The sequence below is a fragment of the Hyla sarda genome, chromosome 3 (assembly GCF_029499605.1).
Source record: "Hyla sarda isolate aHylSar1 chromosome 3, aHylSar1.hap1, whole genome shotgun sequence".
Classification (NCBI taxonomy): Eukaryota; Metazoa; Chordata; class Amphibia; order Anura; family Hylidae; genus Hyla; species Hyla sarda.
This window is the reverse complement of record NC_079191.1, coordinates 333,014,513-333,040,113: the sequence shown is the minus strand read 5'-3', so window position 1 is coordinate 333,040,113 and position 25,601 is coordinate 333,014,513. Positions and strand designations below refer to the sequence as shown.

At 41.4% G+C, this 25,601-nt stretch overlaps 1 protein-coding gene across 7 annotated transcripts in view; it reads left to right on the top strand.

Annotated features, from left to right (window-relative positions):
- Positions 1–14,269, top strand: part of LOC130362585 (sulfotransferase 6B1-like) — a 121,734-nt gene extending 107,465 nt beyond the window's left edge. For all 7 annotated transcript variants that reach the window (XM_056567331.1, XM_056567332.1, XM_056567326.1 and 4 more), the window contains 2 exons: positions 5,128–5,284; positions 13,602–14,269. In XM_056567331.1, coding sequence (XP_056423306.1) covers positions 5,128–5,284; positions 13,602–13,732 — 288 coding nt within the window. In that variant the 3' untranslated portion in view covers positions 13,733–14,269. The remainder of the gene's footprint in view (positions 1–5,127; positions 5,285–13,601) is intronic.
- The last annotated feature ends 11,332 nt before the right edge of the window (positions 14,270–25,601 follow it).

Sequence of the window (25,601 nt, the reverse complement as noted above, 5' to 3'; positions counted from 1 at the left end):
TTAATAAAATGGGAATGGTTGGTGATATGACCTTCCTGTTTGTGGCACATAAGTATATGTGAGGGGGGAAACTTTCCAAGATGGGTAGTGACCATGGCGGCCATTTTGAAGTTGGCCATTTTGAACCCAACTTTTGTTTTTTCAATAGGAAGAGGGTCATGTGACACATCAAACTTATTGGGAATTTCACAAGAAAAACAATGATGCTTTTAACGCAACTTTATTCTTTCATGAGTTTTTTACAAGTTTCTGACCACTTATAAAATGTGTTCAATGTGCTGCCCATTGTCTTGGATTGTCAATGCAACCCTCTTCTCCTACTCTTCACACACTGATAGCAACACCGCAGGAGAAATGCTAGCACAGGCTTCCAGTATCCAGTATAGTATGCGTCGTGTGGAGAACAAAAATGTAAAAATGCTTTTTTTTGTTTTGTTTTTGTCTGCTCAACTCTCATCCTTCTAACTGACTGAGCAATGGAGTAATGCATTACACTACCTAAGGGAGCATTCATGCGTACAATGTCCTGCGCATATTTGATGCGCATGATTTGAAGTTGCAGATTTGAAGCTGTGTTATGTCACTTACTCTGCATTGAAATCCACAGCATAAAATCTGCAGCTTTAAATCCTGCGCATCAAATAAGTGCAGGATACTGTACCTGCAAATAAGACTGAAAAGTTTGGTGCAGTGCATGGTGATCATTGAAGTTTTCAGCCACAGACCTTGCATCCTCTGCCTACCCACACCATAGATTTGTTTGGTATGAAGATGGTGGCAAAAAGCAACCAGAAAGGAGGCTGAACAGTGTTCTTATACCAGATAAAAACTAAAAATGTAAAAAAAAACTAATGTTGTTAGACAATTCAACACCTAGATTAACCTAGAGTTATTTATTTTAAACATTACGGTCCAACCCCTTTAACCCCTTCCCGACCAATGACATACATGTACATCATGACCGGGAAGGTTTTCCCAACCTATGACGTACATGTACGTCATGCAGATACTGGCTGCTACTCGCGGCATCCCGCCATGCCCGGTAAGATGGTGGCTATCACTTATAGCCAGCCATCTTGCCTCGGGACCTAGAGGGGTTTTGTCCCCCCCCTCACCATGATTGCTACTATTAGCTAGTCAAATCTGCTAAGTGTCCCCAGTGTCCTTTCCCCCTTCTCCGATGTCCCATCCCCCTTCCCCGATGTCCCTTACCAGTCCCGAGCTCCGGCAGCTGTGCTTTCCTGCATGCTTCTCTTCCGGGTGAAGCGAGTGTAGTAATTTATTAATGAGCTGTTTAGTTGTACAACAGTTCCCCCTAGTGTCCTAAACCTGCTACTGCATCTTGTGCTTGGCAGGGCAGACACTAGGGGGAGCTGTTGTACAGAAGTAATTTTTTTTATAAATAAATATAAGTAAAAAAAAAAATATATATATATATTACACGTGTGCATACATATATATATACATGTATATATATATATATATATATACGTATATATATATATATATATATATATATATGCATGTATATATATATATATATATATATATATATATATATATATATAATCCCGGAAAACAGCAGCACACAAAAAATGTCAAAAAAGTGAAAATGTATTCCATTAGTCCAGTGCAAAAATAGAGCAACGTTCCTGTGACCTCACATCGCCATTTTGAAGCTCAAATGAGTGATCCCATGTGGTTACTTATATATGCTCAGTGATTACATCATTAAACAATTAATATACAGAGTACATAGATATAACATACGTAAACAAAATCATAACAGTGGTATTAAGGCATCATACAGCAATGCTATTGGTGATCAGTGTTCATGCCGTGACAACAATATTCACAATCTGTGTCAGTGTAGATAGTGCAGCGTTATGCTTGAGGATAGCTTTGCGACCTTATGTGTTTATACATTGTACAGTATTCTGGCACTTACCCGGAAGAGCATACTGGATATGCACGTGTACTGTATGGAGCGTGGGTTGTCCAATGATGCACGCACCTACCCGGACGCTGCCAGCCAATGAGCATAAGCTTGTATCTCTGACAGCAGTATGCCTGAAGCGCATGCGTGTTTGTGAGTCAGAGGACACAGGGGCCATCTTGGATAAGGGCAGATAAGCCCAAAAAGTGCAGGGAAGCGCTGCATATAACTTATAGCGGAAAAGACGGATGTCCCATGTTCCAGAGCGGGGATATATGCAGTATGAGCTGACATGGCTCCCCTATTATAACAGACCAGTACGTGGGTCACCTGTGGGATATCAGGTGAAAAGGTACCCATCAGAGACAGATACCATCACCTTATTCCTACCACCTCTCACATTGGCTGTTTAGGGTACAGTTCACCCCAAAGAACAATTTAGGCATATCCGACCAGATGCAAAAATATAGTTTATGAGCCCGTGTTTATTAATAGCAGTACAATCGATATGATGCTCCATTGAAAGTGCATAATAAGGCAGTAGCTCTGCAGGTGGCAATAAATAACATTTCCAGTCCCTCTGTAATATAAAGAAAAAAAAGTACATGTTAATGTTTAGCCTCAAAGAAGTGTTTTGAGACCGGAAGGTCTAATCTCTGCTTGCGTATTGAATATCTATGTTGGTTGAGACGAGTCTTCACATCAAGGCTTCTACATATAGCTTCTTACAGGAACACCAAAGGACATAGACGACAAAGTCTGAATTGCAGTTCAAATAATGTCTAATATCACATAGGTTGGTATGTGGATGTGTGAACTTCGGACCCTTATACATGTAACTGCAGTTTACGCAATTTCGACAAGGAAAACACCCTGTGCTTTTTACACTTAGATACTTTTGTCCTTTAGTGGCAACTGAAACATCAGTCCTGACTAGTCTGTCCCTGAGGTTGGGTGTTCGACGGAACAACATGAGTGGGGGCTCTTTGAACTCCATTACTTGAGTGTAACTATCCCGAATAAGGTGCCAATGTTTTCTTATCACAGATGAAATGTGATGTGAATGTTCACTGTATGTAGTTCTGAATGGAATACGATTCTGGATGTTCTTGTTATTACTATTGCTTGATAGAGGAGTATCATCTGAATTATGTGTGTATTTCAGTTGTCTCAATCACCTGATATGTGTAGTATGTACATACTACACCTATCAGGGGATTGAGACAACTGAAATGACACAGATGGTGAATATTGTTGTCACCGCATGAACACTGATCACCAATAGCATTGCTGTATGATGCCTTAATACCACTGTTATGATTTTGTTTACATATGTTATATCTATGTTCTCTGTATATTAATTGTTTAATGATGTAATCACTGAGCATATAGAAGTAACCACATGGGATCACTCATTTGAGCTTGAAAATGGCGACGTGAGGTCACAGAAACGTTGCTCTATTTTTGCACTGGACTAATGGAATAAATTTTCACTTTTTGACACCATTTTTTGTGTGCTGCTGTTTTCTGGGATTATATTGAAGGGTGGAGCCATTGACCAAGGCTCCCATACAGACTGCACCTACTCCTTGGATATCTTTATTTGGTTGTCCTTCTCTCCTGGAATAATATATGTATATATATATATATATATATATATATATATATATATATATATATATATGGAAATATGCAAATCAGCTCATTACATCACCTTCTCAGGCGATGTTCCCTGGTATCAGCTTAGCTCCAGTTACGGAATATAAAAAGCTTTTTATATTCCGTAACTGGAGCTAAGCTGATACCAGGGAACATCGCCTGAGAAGGTGATGTAATGAGCTGATTTTCATATTCCCCTACCCGGAATGCCTGCGGAGTGCTTAGTGGCCCTCGAAAGCTCCGTCACACCAGGAGTGGTGAACTCGCCCTGAGAAAAAATGGAGGCTCTTAGCGCACTTTTTGATCAAAATGTGTCCCCCCCCATCCACCACGCGGAGGTGGCCTCATATCGGATGGGACCCTAACATGATAACTCACCTCTGCTGTGCATATAGCCTCTGACTGTGTGACATGTTGGATCAGCCATTGACTAAACCACCTCCAGTCTGAGAGGGGTGGGGTGCACGGCTAAAGAGGGTGCCACACCCCCCAACTTACAAAGTAAAAACAAAAGGAAAAATAGCCAGCACAACAACCTAATACACAGGTGCCCGCTGCTGTGGCAAATACAAAATGTATAAAAAAAAAGTTGCAACACCACTCTTGGTCAAAAAATGGAGGCTCTTAGCGCACTTTTTGATCAAAATGTGTCCCCCCCATCCACCACGCGGAGGTGGCCTCATATCGGATGGGACCCTAACATGATAATTCCTCCCTTTATCAAGTCCAAAGCAAATCTGTCCAAATCTGTCCAAAGCAAAATGCTGTTAGTCCAATAAAAAAGGTATTACAAGATACTGCAACATTTCATGATTTGCATCTGCATCACTGGACTAATACGGCTACTCAAATTTACTATATATATATATATATATATATATATATATATATATATATATATATATATATATATATATATATACATATACACATATATATTCAGAATTCAAGTGGACCCTAGAAAAATAAAATTTTTAACTTTCGTAGAAAATTTGAAAAAGAATTTCATATTATTATTAGCCTTCTAATGTTGCAAAAAAGTAAAATAATGTTTAACAAATGATGCCAGCATAAAGTAGACATGTTGTGGATGTGAATTAATAACTAAATTTATTTGGCATGACTATTTCTCTTACAAGTACAGAGTTTCAAACAGAGAAATGAGAATTTTTCAAATTTTTCACAATGTTTTAGTTTTTCACAAAAATTGCTTCATGTATCAACAAAAGTTTACCACTAATAAAGTACAATATGTTTCGAAAAAACTATCTCTGAATCACTTTGCCAGGTAAAAGCAGTTCAAAGTTATTACCACTTAAAGAGACACATTTCAGATTTGAAAAAAATGGACTGGTTCATAAAGGAAAAAACTAGCTGGGTCATGAAGGGGTTAAAAGCAGCCATCAAAAAATCCTGTTAAACCATTAAATAGTGGAATAAAATACAGAATATATACAGAAAATATAAGTGGCAATACAATTTACTTAAATGATATATTAAACAATTTTTCTTAATTTGATTTTTTTTTAAAGGATTTTCCAAGCGCAGTGAAAAAAATATCTGAATTCTTTCAATTTTCATTAACTGAGGAACAAATTCATTTGGTCGCGAACCGTACTACTTTTAACTCTATGAAAGAAAAATCTGAAAACACCCATGGGAAACTGGGTGACTCCTTCTTTAGAAAAGGTGGGTCACAAATACAAAACAAGTCAAATGGAAATTGCAAAGTTAAATACTTAAAAGGAATGTGTCATTAGGAAATGACCTGTGTACAACATGTTTTTGTAAGCGGCATGCAACATGTGAGCTGCGAGTTTTGTTAGACCAAGTTAGAAGTCAATGACCTAGTTCAGGGATATGATGTTCTTGTGCATACTAAAGATTATCCTACTCTCCCCTACACTCAAGATAAGAGTGACTGACTTGCTTTTCAATTTTTTATTTAAATGGGCACTGTCACCAACTTTATTTTTTGATATGTTGTAGTACTTATGTACTACAACATATTTGTAATATATTTTCATTATATATTTTTTCTTTATCAGGGGGATTTTTACGCTTGAAATCCGGCCACTAGGGGTCTCCCTCCTAGGGGCCGGCTGCAGCACGGCGTGACTCCACGCCTGAATTCGGACCGATTGCGGCCGAGCAATCATTCCTAATTCATTTACACTGCGCTCGCTCCCTGCCTGTCAATCATACAGGCGGGAGTGAGCACGTTGGCTCCCCAGCCACTGGCTGGGAGGCCACTCCTCCCGCACATGTCGTCGCCGCCGATGCCCCTGCACGCCCGCTGCCGGACTCTGCAGTATCAGTAAGGAGAGCGGAGTTCCAGGTTTCTGAACGGGGTGGGGGATTAGCAGTGTGATGGAGGGAACAGGGTAGCGCCGCATGGCACTAACTTATAGTTCATCTACACAGGGTGCCTCCAGCTGTTTCACTACTACAACTCCTAGCATGCCCTGACAGCCAATAGTTGTAGTGGTGAAACAGCTGGAGGCACCCTGTGTAGATGAACTAAGGGCTGAAGTCCCCCCCAGCAGGCATCAGTGACGTGGTGCCTGCTGGGGAAGTCTGCCTGGTAGTGAGCACACTACCAGGCAGACAAAATGTTATTTTTAATATAGTAAAAAATATTTAGGGATAGATTTGCAATAGGCAGGGACAGAAAAAAAAATATAGGATGGTGGGAGTTACCCTTTAAAGAACCAATGAGGTACACACAGCATGAGGTCCAACCTACAAGACAGTAAACAGGAAAAAATATGCAAATTAGAATGTGATAACAGAAGAGTCTGACAAACACAAGTGGCCAGAAGGTAACAATTACAAGAAACTCAAGAGGGCATAGAACCCCTGCCTGCCCCTCCTTTGTATTTTAGAGAAATAATAAGGGGTTGCCACAAGAACAACAACCCTTTTGGTAGGGTACAATGGGAACCAGGCATACAGACCAGGTTATCAGGCATCTAATAGCATAGCATTGGGGAAACCCACAAGTAAACACAGGGTAGACATTACTCAGGAGGGGCTGACCTCAGGCAGCGTACTCTGGGGTGTCCTGAAATTTCATTCAGAGAAACCAAGTTTAATAGATGCTGTCATATGAGAGGAAGTTAGGTATTCTATTCGCCATTGATCATTTACTTTGGAAACCCTCAGGGAGATTGTGCGAGTAATCATTTGCTTCCACAATAAGGTCATGTATGCCTTGGTGGAAATCTTGCAATGATGTAGAGTGAAGACAGCAGGAGTCATATCTATTGTAAGGTTGGTAACCCAGCGAATTATGTGTGTAACCTTGAGAGTGAGAGAAATGACCATAAAACATTTAGAAAATTTCCCTCTCATGAGCCATATTGCCAACAGGTTGAATCCCCAGGGTATGTTTATACAATGGAATTTCAGAGCAAAATCCATCACAAAAATTCTGGCGGAAATTCTGTTGCAGCAGAATCCCATTTCATTTCCCTGAAACTGCATAATCAGTGGCATAAATGTAAGTCCAGAATTGTGGATTTTGGTAATTTCACATACCAGAAAAAATAATAAAAAGTGATCAAAAAGTCCCATTCAAAAAAAATTGTATGCTTAAAACTACAGATTATGGCACAAAAAATGTGCTCTCACACAGCCCAGTGTCCAAAAAAATGTAAGTGATAAAGGGGTTAGAAGAGAACACTTTTAACCTCTTAAGGATGAAGCCCATTTTGGCCAATTTTAATTTTTGCACTTTCGTTTTTTTCCCCTTCTCCCCTTCTAAAAACCATAACGCTTTCGATGTTGCACCTACAGACTCATATAAGGGCTTGTCTTTTTGCATCACCAATTGTACTTTGTAATGGCATCACACATTAAAAAAAATTATTTGTGGGGTGAAATTTAAAAAAAAAATTCCATTTTGTAACTTTTGGGGGCTTCCGTTTCTATGCAGTGCCCTTTTTGGTAAAAATTACACCTTATTTTTATTCTGTAGGTGCATACGGTCACAAAGATACCCAATTTATATAGGTTTTATTTTATTTTACTACTTCAAAAAAAATGTAAACTACACGCACCAAAATTAGTATGCTGAAAATAGTCACCTTCTGACCTCTATAACTTTTTATTTTGCATACGGTGATGTATGAGGGATCATTTTTTGCGCTGTTATCTGTACCATTTTTGTTTTGATGGGACTTTTTTGATCGCTTTTTATTATTTTATGGTATATGACCTGACCAAAAATGCACAATTATGGTATTTTTTTTTAAATATACGCCATCGACCGTACATTTGAATTAACCTTATATTTTAATAGTTCAGACTTTTACCCACGTGTCGCTATTACATAGGTTTCTGTTTATTTTTATTACATTGTTTTATTTAAAAATTAGAAATGGGGGTGATTCAAACTTTTATCAGGGAAGGAGTGAATTCACTTTTATTAAAATTTTTACACTTTCTTTTTTAGTCCCCAACTGTAACATGCAATCTTACAAATGCATACACTGTTTAAAGCTGAGCTTTGGCTCAGCATTGATCAGTGTTATCAGTGCTCTGCTGCTCTAGCCTGCCATGGCTGGCTGGAGGTTCAGAGGACCGATCGGATGGTGAGGAGGCAGGTGAAGTGCCTCCCGCCATCCACTGATCGGGACCCGCAATTTTGGCGCAGGTGTCCCAATCAGTTCTCCTGAGCTACCAGCAACATTAGATCCCACATTTAGATGCCGCAATCAACTTTTATTGCGGTGTCCAAAGGGTTAATTCCAGGCATTGGCTCCTATGCCTGGCATTAACCGTGGGTCCTGGCTGCTGATAGCAGTCGGGAACAACCGTGTATTGTAATCATATGGACCTACAGAATAAAGATTACTTGTCATTTTTACAGAAAAGTGCACTGCACAGAAACAACAACCCCCCCCCCCCCCCCAAGAATTTTTTTTTTGCTAAATTCCACTTTTTTGTTGTACTGTAAATTTTTTTGTTAAAATAAGTTACCGTATATACTCGAGTATAAGCCGAGTTTTTCAGCACGATTTTTCGTGCTGAAAACACCCCCCTCGGCTTATACTCGAGTGAACTCCCCCACCCGCAGTGGTCTTCAACCTGCGGACTTCCAGAGGTTTCAAAACTACAACTCCCAGCAAGCCCGGGCAGCCATCGGCTGTCCGGGCTTGCTGGGAGTTGTAGTTTTGAAACCTCCGGAGGTCCGCAGGTTGAAGACCACTGCGGCCTTCAACATCATCCAGCCCCCTCTCACCCCCTTTAGTTCTGAGTACTCACCTCCGCTCGGCGCTGGTCCGGTCCTGCAGGGCTGTCCGGAGAGGAGGTGGTCCGGTGGGACAGTGGTTCCGGGCTGCTATCTTCACCGGGGAGGCCTCTTCTAAGCGCTTCGGGCCCGGCCTCAGAATAGTCACGTTGCCTTGACAACGATGCAGAGGTGCGTTCATTGCCAACGTACTTCTGCGTCGTTGTCAAGGCAACGCCTCTATTCTGGGCCGGAAGCGCGGAGAAGAGGCGCCCCCAGTGAAGATAGAAGCCCGGAACCACTATCCCACCGGACCACCTCCTCTCCGGACAGCCCTGCAGGACCGGACCAGCGCCGAGCGGAGGTGAGTACTCAGAACTAAAGGGGGTGAGAGGGGGCTGGATGATGTTGAAGGCCGCAGTGGTCTTCAACCTGCGGACCTCCGGAGGTTTCAAAACTACAACTCCCAGCAAGCCCGGACAGCCGATGGCTGCCCGGGCTTGCTGGGAGTTGCAGTTTTGAAACCTCTGGAGGTCCGCAGGTTGAAGACCACTGATGGCGAATGATGAGAAGAGGATGATGAAGGGGGGGTGTGGGGATGATGAAGGGGGGTGGGGATGATGACAAGGGGATGATGAAGGGGGTGTGTGGGATGATTACAAGGGGATGATGAAGGGGGGTGGGGATGATGACAAGGGGATGATGAAGGGGGTGTGTGGGATGATTACAAGGGGATGATGAAGGGGGGATGTGTGGGATGATAAGGGGATTGAAGGGGGGATGTGCGGGATGATAAGGGGATGATGAAGGGGGGATGTGTGGGATGATAAGGGGATGATGAAGGGGGGATGTGTGGGATGATGAAGGGGGGATGTGTGGGATGATAAGGGGATGATGAAGGGGGGATGTGTGGGATGATGACAAGGGGATGATGATGAGGATGTTAATGACGGGTCTGGATGATGACAGGGGGGATGAGGTATTTCCCACCCTAGGCTTATACTCGAGTCAATAACTTTTCCTGGGATTTTGGGTTGAAATTAGGGGTCTCGGCTTATACTCGGGTCGGCTTATACTCGAGTATATACGGTATGTGCTTATAATTGGTCGATCACAAAAAAATCCGCAAATGGGTCTGTAGATGGAAAATTTAAAGCATTTTGGCTATTAGACGGTGAGGAGGAAAATACAACTACCCCCGCAACGCCCCCCCGCAGAAGAAGAAAAAAACCCATACCTGTCACATTTCAGAAAAATATTAAATAAATGCTTATATATGTTACTCACTAGGTCATGCAGAATCTTTACATATATTTTTATGTAAAATAGACAGGTGAGATCGGCACTACTCAGTCTGTAATCGTGGGACTCGTGGAAAAAGGTTAACTAGTTGGGCTGCTTCTGTGAAACCTTGGTGGTGCTCTGACTGAACGTGAAGCTGTAGTCTTATAACAATAGAATAAGAAAGAAGTCGGCGACTCACCGGAGCTGATTTTCAAGCAGTTTCTTCTTTATTAGTACTCACATACATGGGGAGAGAAAGACGTACAGCGGGTACAGCTGTCTGGCTACGGGACCGTTTCACATGTTCCACATGCTTCGTCTGGCCTAAGCTGAGTAACTAACACGTGACTCTAAATACAGGTAAGGACCTCCTATTAACCTATCACCTGTTGACACGTAGTCAGTGACGGAAAGGATGGGTGGTAACTATAATAGTACTAATCCATCTATAGAAGTTAAAATCATGTAATACAAAACTGTGTAGAAAAATAACCTTAAAAACATGGGGCTAGATCAACTCGATCATTCAGACCCAAAGGGCCAGTTGCTTCCGTTATTAAAATCCAATAGGTTTCTCTCTGAAGTAAATACTTGTCACGTGACATACCTGGTCTATGCTCCACTCTTTCTATTCCTGCAAAGGATATGGCTTCTGGGTTAGCTCCGTGCGCTTCGACTTTGTGGTTAATCAGACGCGGCGCACCTTTTCAGGTGCGTAAAGAATAAATATGTTCGCGTATGCGATTAAATAGAGGTCTGATAGTTTTTCCCACATAGAAAAAGCCGCACGGGCAGAATATTACATACACAACATATTTTGTGCGACAAGTAATGAGGGTATTTACCGTATGTGTTACGGATCCTATGCGCATAGTTTTTAGACCATTGTTCAGTTTACAATAATTACAACTTTTGCATTGGTAGTTACCTACAGGGACAATATCATTAAACCAAGATCCTTTTGTAATTCTGGATTTTTTTGTGTGATTTTTCAAAGCATCTCCAAGTGTTTTATTTTTTTTATATGCTATAAGTGGTTTCCTTTTAGCTACATTTCTCAGGTCCTCGTCTCCTTCTATTATAAACCAGTTACTCCTAATAGCTTGCTCGATCACTTTATTCACTGGTGAATTTTTGAATGTAAATATAAACCTCTTATCATCCTCATTTTTCTTTCTTTTATTTTTCGACCTAAGTAGCTCCTCCCTTTTTAAATTGTCTGCTCTTTTTCTAGCTGTTATTAACATTGTATCGGGATATTTCCTTTCTTTTAGTCTACTTTGTAATTCATCTGCTTGAACTTTATACATGTTTTCTCATGTATTATTTCTTTTAAGCCGGACGAATTGTCCATACGGAATTCCCTTTTTGACACATTCTGGGTGTGAGCTTTCATAGTGTAGTATTGTGTTTTTAGCTACACTTTTACGGTACCGTTCACTTGTTATTTTGTTACCTATTGCTAACAAGCGAACATCTAGGAATTCTATTGATTCTCCCCCTACTTGGGACGTAAAAGACATATTCATGTTCATGTTCATGAATATGTCCTTTACGTCCCAAGTAGGGGGAGAATCAATAGAATTCCTAGATGTTCGCTTGTTAGCAACAGGTAACAAAATAACAAGTGAAGGGTACCGTAAAAGTGTTTAAAAGAAATAATACATGAGAAAACATGTATAAAGTTCAAGCAGATGAATTACAAAGTAGACTAAAAGAAAGGAAATATCCCGATACAATGTTAATAACAGCTAGAAAAAGAGCAGACAATTTAAAAAGGGAGGAGCTACTTAGGTCGAAAAATAAAAGAAAGAAAAATGAGGATGATAAGAGGTTTATATTTACATTAAAAAATTCACCAGTGAATAAAGTGATCGAGCAAGCTATTAGGAGTAACTGGTTTATAATAGAAGGAGACGAGGACCTGAGAAATGTAGCTAAAAGGAAACCACTTATAGCATATAAAAAAAATAAAACACTTGGAGATGCTTTGAAAAATCACACAAAAAAATCCAGAATTACAAAAGGATCTTGGTTTAATGATATTGTCCCTGTAGGTAACTACCAATGCAAAAGTTGTAATTATTGTAAACTGAACAATGGTCTAAAAACTATGCGCATAGGATCCGTAACACATACGGTAAATACCCTCATTACTTGTCGCACAAAATATGTTGTGTATGTAATATTCTGCCCGTGCGGCTTTTTCTATGTGGGAAAAACTATCAGACCTCTATTTAATCGCATACGCGAACATATTTATTCTTTACGCACCCAAAAAGGTGTGCCGCGTCTGATTAACCACATAGTCGAAGCGCACGGAGCTAACCCAGAAGCCATATCCTTTGCAGGAATAGAAAGAGTGGAGCATAGACCAGGTATGTCATGTGACAAGTATTTACTTCAGAGAGAAACCTATTGGATTTTAAAAATGGAAGCAACTGGCCCTTTGGGTCTGAATGATCGAGTTGATCTAGCCCCATGTTTTTAAAGTTATTTTTCTACACAGTTTTGTATTACATGATTTTAACTTCCATAGATGGATTAGTACTATTATAGTTACCACCCATCTTTTCCGTCACTGACTACGTGTCAACAGGTGATAGGTTAATAGGAGGTCCTTACCTGTATTTAGAGTCACGTGTTAGTTATCCAGCTCAGGCCAGACGAAGCATGTGGAACATGTGAAACGGTCCCGTAGCCAGACAGCTGTACCCCCTGTACGTCTTTCTCTCCCATGTATGTGAGTACTAATAAAGAAGAAACTGCTTGAAAATCAGCTCCGGTGAGTCGCCGACTTCTTTCTTATTCTATATATTTTTATGTGTCTAGCTTCAGTATTAAATCACAAATTCCTCTTTTCTGCTGCTTACTCATTCTGACAGCCACTGCTCAGAAAGGGTCGTGTCCGAGTCAAGCACTGAGCCTGCCCTCACTCACTATGCATTCACTTCCTCCCTGAGTCTGCTGTGCTATGCTGGGTCTCTTTATCCAATCACTGCAGGCTGCTCTGTAACCTCTTGCTTTCTGTATTCAGGAAGAAGTCCATTGAGCAGGACAGGAGTGAGCACAGAGGAGTGTTAGTCCTGCCCTCACCTACTGGACCTTGTCCCAGCCTGTGCTTCAGCTGGGACAAAGATGATGCTACAGAAGAACATGGACTATGTTCTGGATGGTATAGGGACCCCTATTGGTCATTTCTATTTATAAACCATAATTTCTATAATATATTTCTATTATATAAAGTTTTGGATTCTGACAATGCCCATTTAATGCCAAAATTGTGCAGCCATTGAAAACCACACATTGGAAGGGTTTTGTTCATATGGCGCATTCTCAGAATGAGAATTCGGCATAAAATACATTTGAAATTGCTCCCGTTTGATCTGTGTACCAGTTGTTAGAATGTAAGCGGCCATTTGGTTATGACTGTGTTATTGTTGTTTTAATGATGAGGATGACAATTTGCATTTTTATCTGTCTAAACAGGTGAAATTGGAGATTGGAAGAATTATTTTACTGAGGATCAAAGCAAAGTAGTGGATACAATGTTTGAAAAATATCTTGCTGGAACTAAGCTGGGAAAGATGCTGAACTATGACAAGTACTGCAAGTTCTAGACACTTACAGAAGAGAGAATAAAGGAGCCCTTGGCTGAAGTCATGTTTGATGGTTACTGATATTAAAAGCTCATATAGTATATAACTAAACTATCTTATTGGCTTATAGAAGAATCGAGAAATATTATAAAAGTGTGTATTGTAAAATTGTCAACACTATAATAAAAAATGCCACAAAAGGCTTCTGATCATTGTACATGATTGTGATTTGATTCAATTAATAGGATGCTCTGTTGAAAAGTGAACAATGTTTTTGGGTGATAGACATAAAACGCCAAGTTCAGAAACTCTAGACAGAAAGAAGAAACTACAGAGAAAAGGACCATACAGGGTATACTGTGTCCAATAACTCATTACTAAGCATATTACTAAATAAACACATGATAGCTGATTCTAAATATTCAATTAAAATGATACTTTAGGTAAGCTTTATGTTCCATTGCATGATCATACAAGAAAGGTTGTCAAAAACTGAATGGGCCTGTGTCCAAACTCATAAGCCCAACATGAGCAGTGATGTAAACCTATAAGTCTACATGCAGATGTTTATATAATGCCAACGTATTGAACAGAGATTGTCACCACTCATATTTGTCCCATCACCATGAGGTGCTCACAATCTTATTTCTAAACACATATACAGTATGACCAATTATATATTAACTCCTTAAAGGGGTACTCCGGTGGAAAACTATTTTTTTTTAAAGTCAACTGGTGCCAGAAAGTTAAACAGATTTGTAAATGACTTCTATTTAAAAAATCTTAATCCTTCCAGTACTTATCAGCTGCTGTATACTACAGAGGAAGTTCTTTTCTTTTTGAATTTCCTTTTTGTCTGACCACAGTGCTCACTGCTGACACCTCTGTCCATGTCAGGAACTTCCTATGTAGTATACAGCAGCTGAAAAGTACTGGAAGGATTAAGATTTTTAAATAGAAGTAATTTACAAATATGTTTAACTTTCTGGCACCAATTGATTAATAAAAATAAAAATATCCTGGTGAGAGAGAGAAATTCTGGGGTCCTTGCACTTTCAGATTTGAAACTAAATTATATCACTGCATTGGTATCTATGCTGAAGGGCTGGCATCACACAGACACCAACACACCTTGGATACAACTAGAGCAATCTATGGCCTCCCCATTTTTGCTAAAACACCTGCTACATATTCCTTTATTCCTTTATGGCAATTTCTTCTTTGTTATGGTCAGTTTTCTTGGATTATGGATCATCGACTGTACACCGAATGTACTATTCTATTACTATGGTTGTTATACTATGGTTCTGCCGGGTATACCTGGCTTGTTTGTAATAATTTGAAAATCTTTAATAAAAAGTATTCTTTAAAAAAAAAAAAAAAATTGTATTCCTTTAACCACTTAAGGACCAAGCCATTTTACACCTTAGGACGAGAGCGTTTTTTGAACTTCTGACCATTTGAACATTATTTTAAACATTAACTCTGGAATGCTTTTAGTTATCATTCTGATTCCGAGACTGTTTTTTCGTGACATATTCTACTTTAACATGGTGGTAAATTTTTGTGGTAACTTGCATCCTTTCTTGGTGAAAAATCCAAGATTTGATGAAAACATTGAAAATTTTGCCTTTTTCTAACTTTGAAGCACTCTGCTTGTAAGGAAAATGGATATTCCAAATAAATTGTTTTTGATTCACATATACAATATGTCTACTTTATGTTTGCATCATAAAATTGACAAGTTTTTGCTTTTGGAAGACACCAGAGGGCTTCAAAGTTCAGCAGCAATTTTTACATTTTTCACAAAATTTTCAAACTCACTATTTTTCAGGGACCAGTTCAGGTTTGAAGTGGATTTGAAGGGTCTTCATATTAGAAATACCCAAAAAATGACCCCATTATAAATACTGCACCCCCCAAAGTATTCAAAATGACATTCAGTCAGCGTTTTAACCCTTTAGGTGTTTCACAGGAATAGCAGCAAAGTGAAGGAGAAAATTCACAATCTTCATTTTTTAGACTTGCATGTTCTTGTAGACCCAATCTTTTAATTTTTACAAGAGGTAAAAGGAGAAAATGTATACTTGTATTTGTAGCGCAATTTCTCTCGAGTAAGCACATACCTCATATGTCTATGTAAAGTGTTCGGCGGGCGCAGTAGAGGGCTCAGAAGCGAAGGAGCGACAAGGGGATTTTGGAGAGTACGTTTTTCTGAAATGGTTTTTGTGGGGGCATGTTGCATTTAGGAAGCCCCTATGGTGCCAGAGCAGCAAAAAAAAAAACACATGGCATACCATTTTGGAAACTAGACCACTTGAGGAACGTAAAAAGGAATAAAGTGAGCCTTAATGCCCCACAGGTGTTTCACGACTTTTGCATATGTAAAAAAAAATACCCCCCAAAATTTGTAACCCCATCTCTTCTGAGCATGGAGGTACCCCATAAGTTGACCTGAAGTGCACTACGGGCGAACTACAATGCTCAGAAGAGAAGGAGTCATATTTCGCTTTTTGAGAGCAAATTTTGGTCAGGGGGCATGTCGCATTTAGGAAGCCCCTATGGTGCCAGAACAGCAAACCCCCCCCCCACATGGCATACTATTTTGGAAACTAGACCCCTTGAAGAATGTAACAAGGGGGTACAGTGAGCATTTACCCCCCCCCCCCACTGGTATCTGTCAGAACTTTGGAACAGTGGGCTGTACAAAAATTTTTATTTGCGCAGCCCACTGTTCCAAAGATCTGTCAGACACCAGTGGGGTGTAAATTCTCACTGCACCCCTCATTACATTCCGTGAGGGGTGTAGTTTCCGAAATGGGGTCACATGTGTTTTTTTTTTTTTTTTGCGTTTGTCAAAACCGCTGTAACAATCAGCCACCCCTGTGCAAATCACCTCAAATGTACATGGTGCACTCTCCCTTCTGGGCCTTGTTGTGTGCCCCCAGAGCACTTTGCGCCCACATATGAGGTATCTCCGTAGTCGGGAGAAATTGCATTACAAATATATTTTTGGGGGCTTTTTTCCCTTTTACCTCTTGTCAAAAGGAACAGTATAGGGCAACACCAGCGTGTTAGTGTAAAAAAATTTTTTTTTACACTAACATGCTGGTGTAGACACCAACTTCACCTTTTCATAAGGGGTTAAAAGAGAAAAAGCCCCACAAAATTTGTTAGGCAATTTCTCCCGAGTACGGCGATACCCCATATGTGGCCCTAAACTGTTGCCTTGAAATACGACAAGGATTAGGGATTTGCATAGGGGTGGACATAGGGGTATTCTATCCCAGTGATTCCCAAACAGGGTGCCTTTAGCTGTTGCAAAACTCCCAAGATGCTTGGACAGTCAACGCTGTCCGGCAATACTGGGAGTTGTTGTTTTGCAACAGCTGGAGGCTCCATTTTGGAAACAGTGGCGTACCAGACGTTTTTCATTTTTTATTGGGGAGGGGAGGGGGGCTGTGTAGTGGCATGTGTATATGTAGTGTTTTTTACTTTTTATTTTATTTTGTGTTAGTGTAGTGTAGTGTTTTTAGGGTACAGTCACACGGGTGGGGGATCACAGCGAGTTTCCCACTGCGAGTTTGAGCTGCTGCGCAAAATTTGCTGCATCGCAAACTGTAAGCCCCCTGCCCATGTGAATGTACCCTGTACATTCACAGGGGGGGACCTCCAGCTGTTGCAAAACTACAACTCCCAGCATGCACGGTCTATCAGTGCATGCTGGTAGTTATAGTTTTGCAACAGCTGGAGGCACACGGGTTGGGAAACACTGAGTTAGGAAACAGACAATGCTTCCCAACCAGTGTGCCTCCAGTTGTTGCAAAACCACAAATCACAGCATTCTCAGGCATGCTTGAAGTAGTAGGTCAGCAACATCTTTAGAGCCAGCATGCTTAGAGTTGTAGTTTTGCAACATCTGGAGGACTACAGTTTGCAGACCACTAATACAGTGGTTCCTAATCTGTGCCCTTCCAGATGTTGCAAAACTACAACTCCCAGTATGCCAAAACTGTCCAGGCATGCTGGGAGTTGTAGTTCTGCAACATCTGAAGAGCCAGATGTTACAGAACTACAACTCCCAGCATGCCAGGACAGTAAGGGCATGCTGAGGATGTGTAGTTTTGCAACATCTGGAAGGATACAGTGGTCTTCAAACTGTGGACCTCCAGATGTTGCAAAACTGCAACTCCCAGCATGCCCAGACGCCAAGGGCTGTCTGGGCATGCTGGGAGTTGTAGTGTAAGGGGACCAGATGGAGCAGTCCAGATCGCTTTACGGCGGTCTGGACTGCTGCAAAGGTCCCGCACCGCCGCCGAAGATCCACTCGCCTGTCGCCGCTGCCGCCGTCTCCGCCGCCAGGATCGGGGTCGTCAGGGACGAGATAAGTACCGGGGCCGGTCCCCAGCACTCCACCGTCCCCCGCCGCGTCCTCCGGTCTTCCTCCCGTTCTCTCCGGACTTCCAGGGGCCGGGCAGGGTGGGAGGAAGTAACCGCCCCCCCCCCTTGCGATTGGTCGGTTAGCTAACCGAGGAATCGCAGGGGATAGGAGGAGGTGGCAGGCTTGCCACCTCGCTCCTATACTTTAGCATGGTCCTGGCTGTCTGTGACAACCGGGATCATGCAAAATTACCGGGCGGTCGGGTCCCAGAGACCCGATCAGCCCGGTAACGCCGCAGATCGCAGGGGCGATTTCCCTCGCGATTTGCGACGATCGCCGACATGGGGGGCAGATATGGCCCCCCTCGGCATTTGCCCTGGATGCCTGCTGAAGCATTTCAGCAGGCATCCGCTTCCGATCTCTGCCCGGCGCGCGACAGGGACCGGAAATCGCCAGGAAGTATGAATACGTGCCTGGTCCTTAAAGCCCAGGGTGCCAGGACGTACTTATACGTGCCTGTCCTTAGAGGATTAAGAACTGCCAGTATGCACTCTTTGGGAACTATTGAAGACGCTTCATTTTATAACACCATATTTACGGTGCTGTGGAATAAGCACTGCACAGGGGAACTTCTGTCTGGTGGAGTAGATGCTTGGGAGTCTAATGACAGTCAGGTGCTTGTCCTAATGGCTAAGATTAGAGGAACCTCCAATCATTGTTGTCCATCCTGAGGCCATGTTCACACAGCATTATTTGTGCAGAATGTCTGCGCGTAAAACACATGAGGACATTTCGCACATTTGAAGAATCTGGCATCCACCAGGACTTCAAGTGCAAAACTCAGTGGTTTACAGAGGGGAAGGGAGGGGGGGGGGAGGGGGGTTAAAGTCCTGCAGAATTGGGCTACATTCACATCACGTGTGTGTGATGTGGCAACTGGATCTGGCAAGGAAATTTAAAAAGCGTCTGCTGCTGTATTCCCGCAAGACCCGTGCCGCATCCCATTCATTTAAATAAGCTGAATAGAGTTAGCCGGTCGGCTCATTTTTGGACTGTATACGGTTTTGTTGCTGGACTTCCAATAAAACTGATACGGTTCAAAAATTTGCTGGAGTCTTTATCTGATTCCGTTCAGCTCATATAAATGAATGGGTTGCTGCACAGGTCCATTGGGGATATGACAGCAGATGGTTTTTAAATTTCCCCGCCGGATCCAGCTATCACACAATCTGAAGTGAATGCCCCTTTATAGAAGTGGTATCATTGGTAAATATTAACAAAACAGATACAAGTCAAGAACAAACAGACAGTACCAAACCCACTAAACACCATACACTAGGACAACAAAACACATAACCACTATACATCGCTGTTTTTCTGTTCACAACAGTTGTTTTTTTTTTGGGGGGGGGGGGGGGGGCGGTCCTATTTTTTTTTTAGTTGTTTACAAAACATTGGGGGAGATTTATCAAAGGATTTAGACTGGTTTTCTTGTCTAAATTTGTCGCACAGAAAGTCGCAGTCTAAATATGTGCGACTTTTCTGCGACTTTTGCTCTAGAGGATTTTTAGAACTTGATGCATTCCAGTCTATTTGAGACTGAAATGCATTGAAAAATGCATTGGTGCTGAATTTATCAAAAGCGACTTTTCAGCGACACGTCGCATAGGCTGAAAGTACGCTGAAATGTCAGACCATGTTGGAGCAGGTTTAAATATAAACTAAAGCATAGATCCCGAAGTCTGTGCACAGAATTTATCAAGAGCCGTGAGCCTTTTGATAAATTAGGTGCACAATACACCAGAATAACCCTCTGTAGTTTGGTCTATATTGATGCGGGACATAGACAACTTTGATAAATATCCCCCAATGTGTGTACAAAGCATTAAGCATACCAAGAATTAGGACACTAAACCTCTGACCGTAAAGAAGGTGGTAAATTGTTCCAGCCTCTGACTATGGGCAACTGGTTGATGACTCTGATGACTCTTCCCCTTTGTCCCAGCCTGTGCTCCAGCTGTCACAAAGATGATGCTGCATCAGGACAATGGGGATCCCTAGTGATCTTTTTTTTTTTTTTTTTATAAGCAAGCCATGATCTTTATAAAAGGGAGACCATTTTTTATGAAGTATATTAGAAAGGTTAATGTTGTGCCAAGACTCAGAACATATAAAATGTTTTTGATTCTGATAGCGCCCATTTAAGTGTGAGACTTGGTTGGTTCATGGAGAGTATCACTCGATTCACAACAGTAACTGTAAATGAAAGGGGCAAACATATAAGATAAGGTGACATTGAGTTACTTGTGCGGTGCCCCAGGGCACTTGTAGTCTTACTGGGGGGAGATTAATCAAAACCTGTGTAAAGGAAAAGTAGTGCAATCAGATTGTTTCTTTTATTTTTCACAAGCCGCTTTAAAAATAAAAGCAGTGATCTGATTGGTTGCCCCACTCTTCCTCTACACAGGTTTTGATAAATCCACTAATGTATACACAAAAGAAAAAGGAGTCATTTCACTAATTCATATAAATGATATATTTCTTTATTAACTTATGACAGAAAAACAAGAGAGGAAACAGGGAGAAAAAACAAGTGGCAAAAAAAGGTGTGACTCCGAGCCCCTCCAGTAACCTTTTAACAATATGTAACTATAAAATATCACAGTCTCCAATAAAGTGCATATGCGTGAATCAAGTATCAGGATACCTATATGTGCAATAATGCAAAGCAGTACTAAAGTGCAAACAATGTTACATAACACAGTGAAAGATCGCACTATCCAGTGTCCTACAAAATCAAAACAGCACCACGAGGGTATACATACAAGATTACAGGGGTATACATACAAAATATATCCTAGGCAGGAGGAGATCGGAGCGACACCACTCCAACGCTGGCGTTTCGGCAGGAAAGCCTTTGACGAGGAGTGGTGTGCATCCAGTGGGGGTTACCTTTTGTATGAGCATCCACCAATGAGCTGCCAGATCCATATATTATAGTTTATCTCATCTGTGCGGTGAAATGTCGGCGCGTGCGCCTCTGGATGTCGGATAACCGCCAGCTTCCGGGTGCCGCATCACGGACCTGGTCACATGACCGGGTCACCTGACGCCGCACACACGCAGCCATGGGTCCTGCAGCCCGGCGCACGCGCACTACGCCACACATCGTGAATATAGTAAAAAGTGCTCTATGCTTCCCCTAGGGGCCGGCCCCAATCATAACAAAGAAAAGAACTTAACCCATACATAGTATATTAGTGGTCTTAAGCAACAAGTTAGTAGCATTACATAATATAATAAATAAATAATAATAATATTGTTAACATATTGGTGACCATAATAAATTAAAAATGTTTTATAGATAAGAATAATAGGTACATAGATATAAAATACGTATAAGATCCCTAAATTATAATGTGTGTGATTTACGAAACTTATTTTATCCATGTATATGCAAGTGTAAAGTGAATATAAAAAATCATTAGTATTAGAATATGTGCAATTAATGTGAAAGTGTAATATGAAAAGTAATAATATAATAAAATATAATATAATAAAATATTATGTGTTGAAAGTGAATTCTATATTACATATATAATGTAAAGTGAAGATTAAAAAATATATATATCCATAAATAATAAATACAAATAATTAGTGATACTTAAAAACCATGTGTAAAAACTACAAAAATTCATAATATACACACATATTCTAAGGTGTGTGTGCGCTAGCCATGAAAAACTCACGGATAAGATTGCAATATTATTCTTGTCCATTAGAGGGCCACGGAGCCATTGCATTGGTTATATAGTGTTTTGCTGAAATCTGCAGCTCAATGTGATGCAGTGGAACACCTATGACCTTTCACACACTACCTGATTTAAAGGGGTACTCCGGTGAAAACCTTTTTTCTTTTAAATCAACTGGTGGCAGAAAGTTAAACATATTTGTAAATTACTTCTATTAAAAAATCTTAATCCTTCCAGTACTTATTAGCTGCTGAATGCTACATAGGAAATTCCTTTCTTTTTGGAACACTGATGACATCCCAAGCACAGTGCTTTCTGCTGACATCTCTGTCCATTTTAGCAACCATGCATAGCAGATGTATGATAAGGGCAGCATGGTGGCTCAGTGGTTAGTACTGCTGCCTTGCAGTGTTGGGGACTTGGGTTCAAATCCCACTAAGGACAACGATAAATAAAGCATAATTATTATTATAATAGTGTCAGCAGAGAGAACTGTGCTCGTGATGTCATCAGAGAGCATTCCAAAGAGAAAATAATTTCCTCTTTAGTCTTCAGCAGCTAATAAGTACAGGAAGGATTAAGATTTTTTAAAAGAAGTAATTTACAAATATGTTCAACTTTCTGCCACCAGTTGATTTAAAAGAAAAAAGGTTTTCACCGGAGAACCCCTTTAAGAGCGTGCCGACACCTTGATGTAACTTCCAGACACTGTGCTGTCACTTTTAGCTTATGTACATATAAAAACACACACTAAAATGCAGCATGCGTCCCACCATTACTAAAGCTAAACTAAACAGACCCTTATGATGTCTATGACTATTCTCAACATATCTGTATGGGATCATTAACATTATTGTTATGTTCCGCGCTCCGGCCGCACACGCTGGCCGTGAGCACATGGCCGGAGCTCAGTGATTTAAATGGCCAGTATGCCCAATAATTAAGTGAACAACTGTGGCTCAGTTATAAGTTCCACCCTTTCCCACACTTCCCTTCCAGATCTTTGTTGCCCTAGTCCCTGAGAGAAAGCGTTCTCGATGTTAAGGTATGTCTTTTTGCTGATGACACAAAAATATGTAACAGGGTTGATGTTCCTGGAGGGATACGCCAAAAGGAAAAGGATTTAGGCAAACTAGAAGAATGATCAGAACTCTGGCAACTGAAATTTTATGTGGATAAGTGCAAGATAATGCACCTGGGGCATAAAAACTCTTGGGCAGATTATAGAATATTTGACACAATCCTGACCTCCGTATCTGAGAAAAGGAATTTAGGAGTAATTATATCAGAAGACCTAAAGGTAGGAAGACAATGTAATAGAGCAGCAGGAAACGCTAGCAGAATGCTTGGATGTATAGGGAGAGGTATAAGCATTAGAAAGAGAGAAGTGCTCATGCCGCAGTAGAGAACACTGGTGAGGCCTCACTTGGAATATTGTGAAAAGTACTGGAGGCCGTATCTCCAGAAGGATATAGATACTCTAGAGAGAGTTCAGAGAAGAGCTACTAAACTAGTACATGGATTGCAGGATAAAACTTACCAGGAAAGGTTAAAGGACCTTAACATGTATAGCTTGGAAGAAAGAAGAGACAGAGGGGATATGATAGAGACTTTTATATATATAAAGGGAATCAACACTGTAAAGGAGGAGAGCATATTTAAAAGAAGAAAAACTACCACAAGAAGACATAGTTTTAAATTAGAAGGTCAAAGGTTTAAAAGTAGTATCAGGAAGTATTACTTTACTGAGAGAGTAGTGGATGCATGGAATAGCCTTCTTGCAGAAGATGTCACTGCAAATACAGTGAATGAGTTTAAATATGCATGGGATAAGCATAAGGCTATCCTTCATATAAGATAGGGCCAGGGACTATTGATAGGATTCAGATTATTGAGCAGACTAGATGGGCCAAATGGTTTTTATCTGCCGACACATTCTATGTTTCTATATGTTTCTATGTTCCTGAGAGTTGCCTTGCCGTGTTTCTGACCCTTAGTTTGACGCTTTGCGGCGGGCTCTGGTGTAAACCAGCGGCACCTTAGACTCTGCTCCCTGGTACGGTCCGTGTCATCTGCCACACAGGTCCAGCAGATCCACTACCACAAGTGTTCCTGTCTACTGGACTGTGAGTGTTACAGTAAGATCCGGCCATGGCTCCCGCTGAGGTACCTATGCCGGATGTCTCGGATCTTCCCTCTGTTGTGGTGCGTCAATCTCAGCAGTTGGCCCGACAAGTGCAGCAACAATTGTCTGCTATGATATAACAACTTCTAGCCATGCAGCAACAGCAGCAGCAACCGCAGCCTGCTCCAGTGTCTCCACTTGTTCCTGCAGCATCTTCTGGCTCCAAGTTACCCCGGTGATCCTAAGCTGTGAAGAGGCTTCGTCACACACTCCTCCATACATCTGGAGCTCATGTCGGACCAATTTCCTACAGAAAGAGCTAAGGTGGCCTTTGTGGTCAGTCTGCTATCCCGAAAAGCCTTGGCCTGGGCTACTCCTCTTTGGGACCACGGTGACCTGGTTACCTCCAACTTGACTGTGTTTCTGGCTGAATTTCACAGCGTCTTTGAGGAACCCGCATGTGCTTCTTCTGCCGAGACAGCTCTACTTAATCTCTACCAGGGGAATTCCTCTGTTGGTGACTATGCGGTTCAATTCCGCACTCTAGCCTCAGAACTGGCATGAAATGATGAGGCCTTGTTTGCAACTTTCAAAAAAGGACTGTCTAGCAGGATAAAAGATGCTCTCACTACACGTGATCCTCCGTCTTCTTTGTCTGAATTTATTCACTTGGTTACACGTATTGATGTGCGTTTTGCTGAGAGACAGGAGGAACTTCGTTTGGAGAGAGAACCTGCCTGTACAAGGCGATATCCTCGTCTTGCACCCATGTTCCAATGTCCTCCTCTACACTCCCCTGAGCCTCTTGCCGAAGAGGCTATGCAAGTGGATCGTTCTTGCTGGTCACAACAGGGGACAACACAACGTCGCAGTGAGAATTTGTGTCTGTATTGTGTTAGCCTGGAGTACTTCCTCAAGTACTGTACTGTTCGTCCACAGCGTCCGGGAAACACTTGCACCTAGGGCATGTGGGAGAGGCATCCCTAGGTGTGAATACTTCATCTCCTCACTTAACCATTTCTGTTCAAGTCTTCGCTTTGGCCAAGTCTGCCTTCAACGCTACAGCATTTTTGGATTCTGAATCTGCGGGGGACTTTATTAATGCCTCTTTGGTCCACAAATATCTTCTTCCTGTTACTCGACTTGCCAAACTTTTGTTCATTTCCTCAGTTAATGGACAAAATCTGGTCTGAAAGGTGCTTTTCCGTACTGAACCTCTCGTCATGCAAGTGGGTATCTTTCATAAAGAAAGGATTGAATTCTATGTACTGCCTCACTGTACTTCTGAGCTTCTTCTTGGCCTTCCCTGGCTTTGACGTCATTCTCAATACCGTCATTTGGATCGTGGTGGATCAGTTTTCCAAGATGGCTAATTTCATCCCTCTACCTGGTCTTCCATCTGCCCCACAGATGGCGAATTACTTCCTGCTTCATTTCTTTTGTCTTCATGGTCTTCCACAGCATATCGTTTCGGATCGTGGAGTGCAGTTTGTTTCTAAGTTCCACTCCCAGTTTCCTCCGGTGTGCCTGCTGTTGATGAGCTGGTACCCTACTTCTCTACCATCTGGCAACAAACTTGACAGTCATTATCTCAAGCTTCCTCTCACATGAAGGTGCAGGCTGATAAGAGTA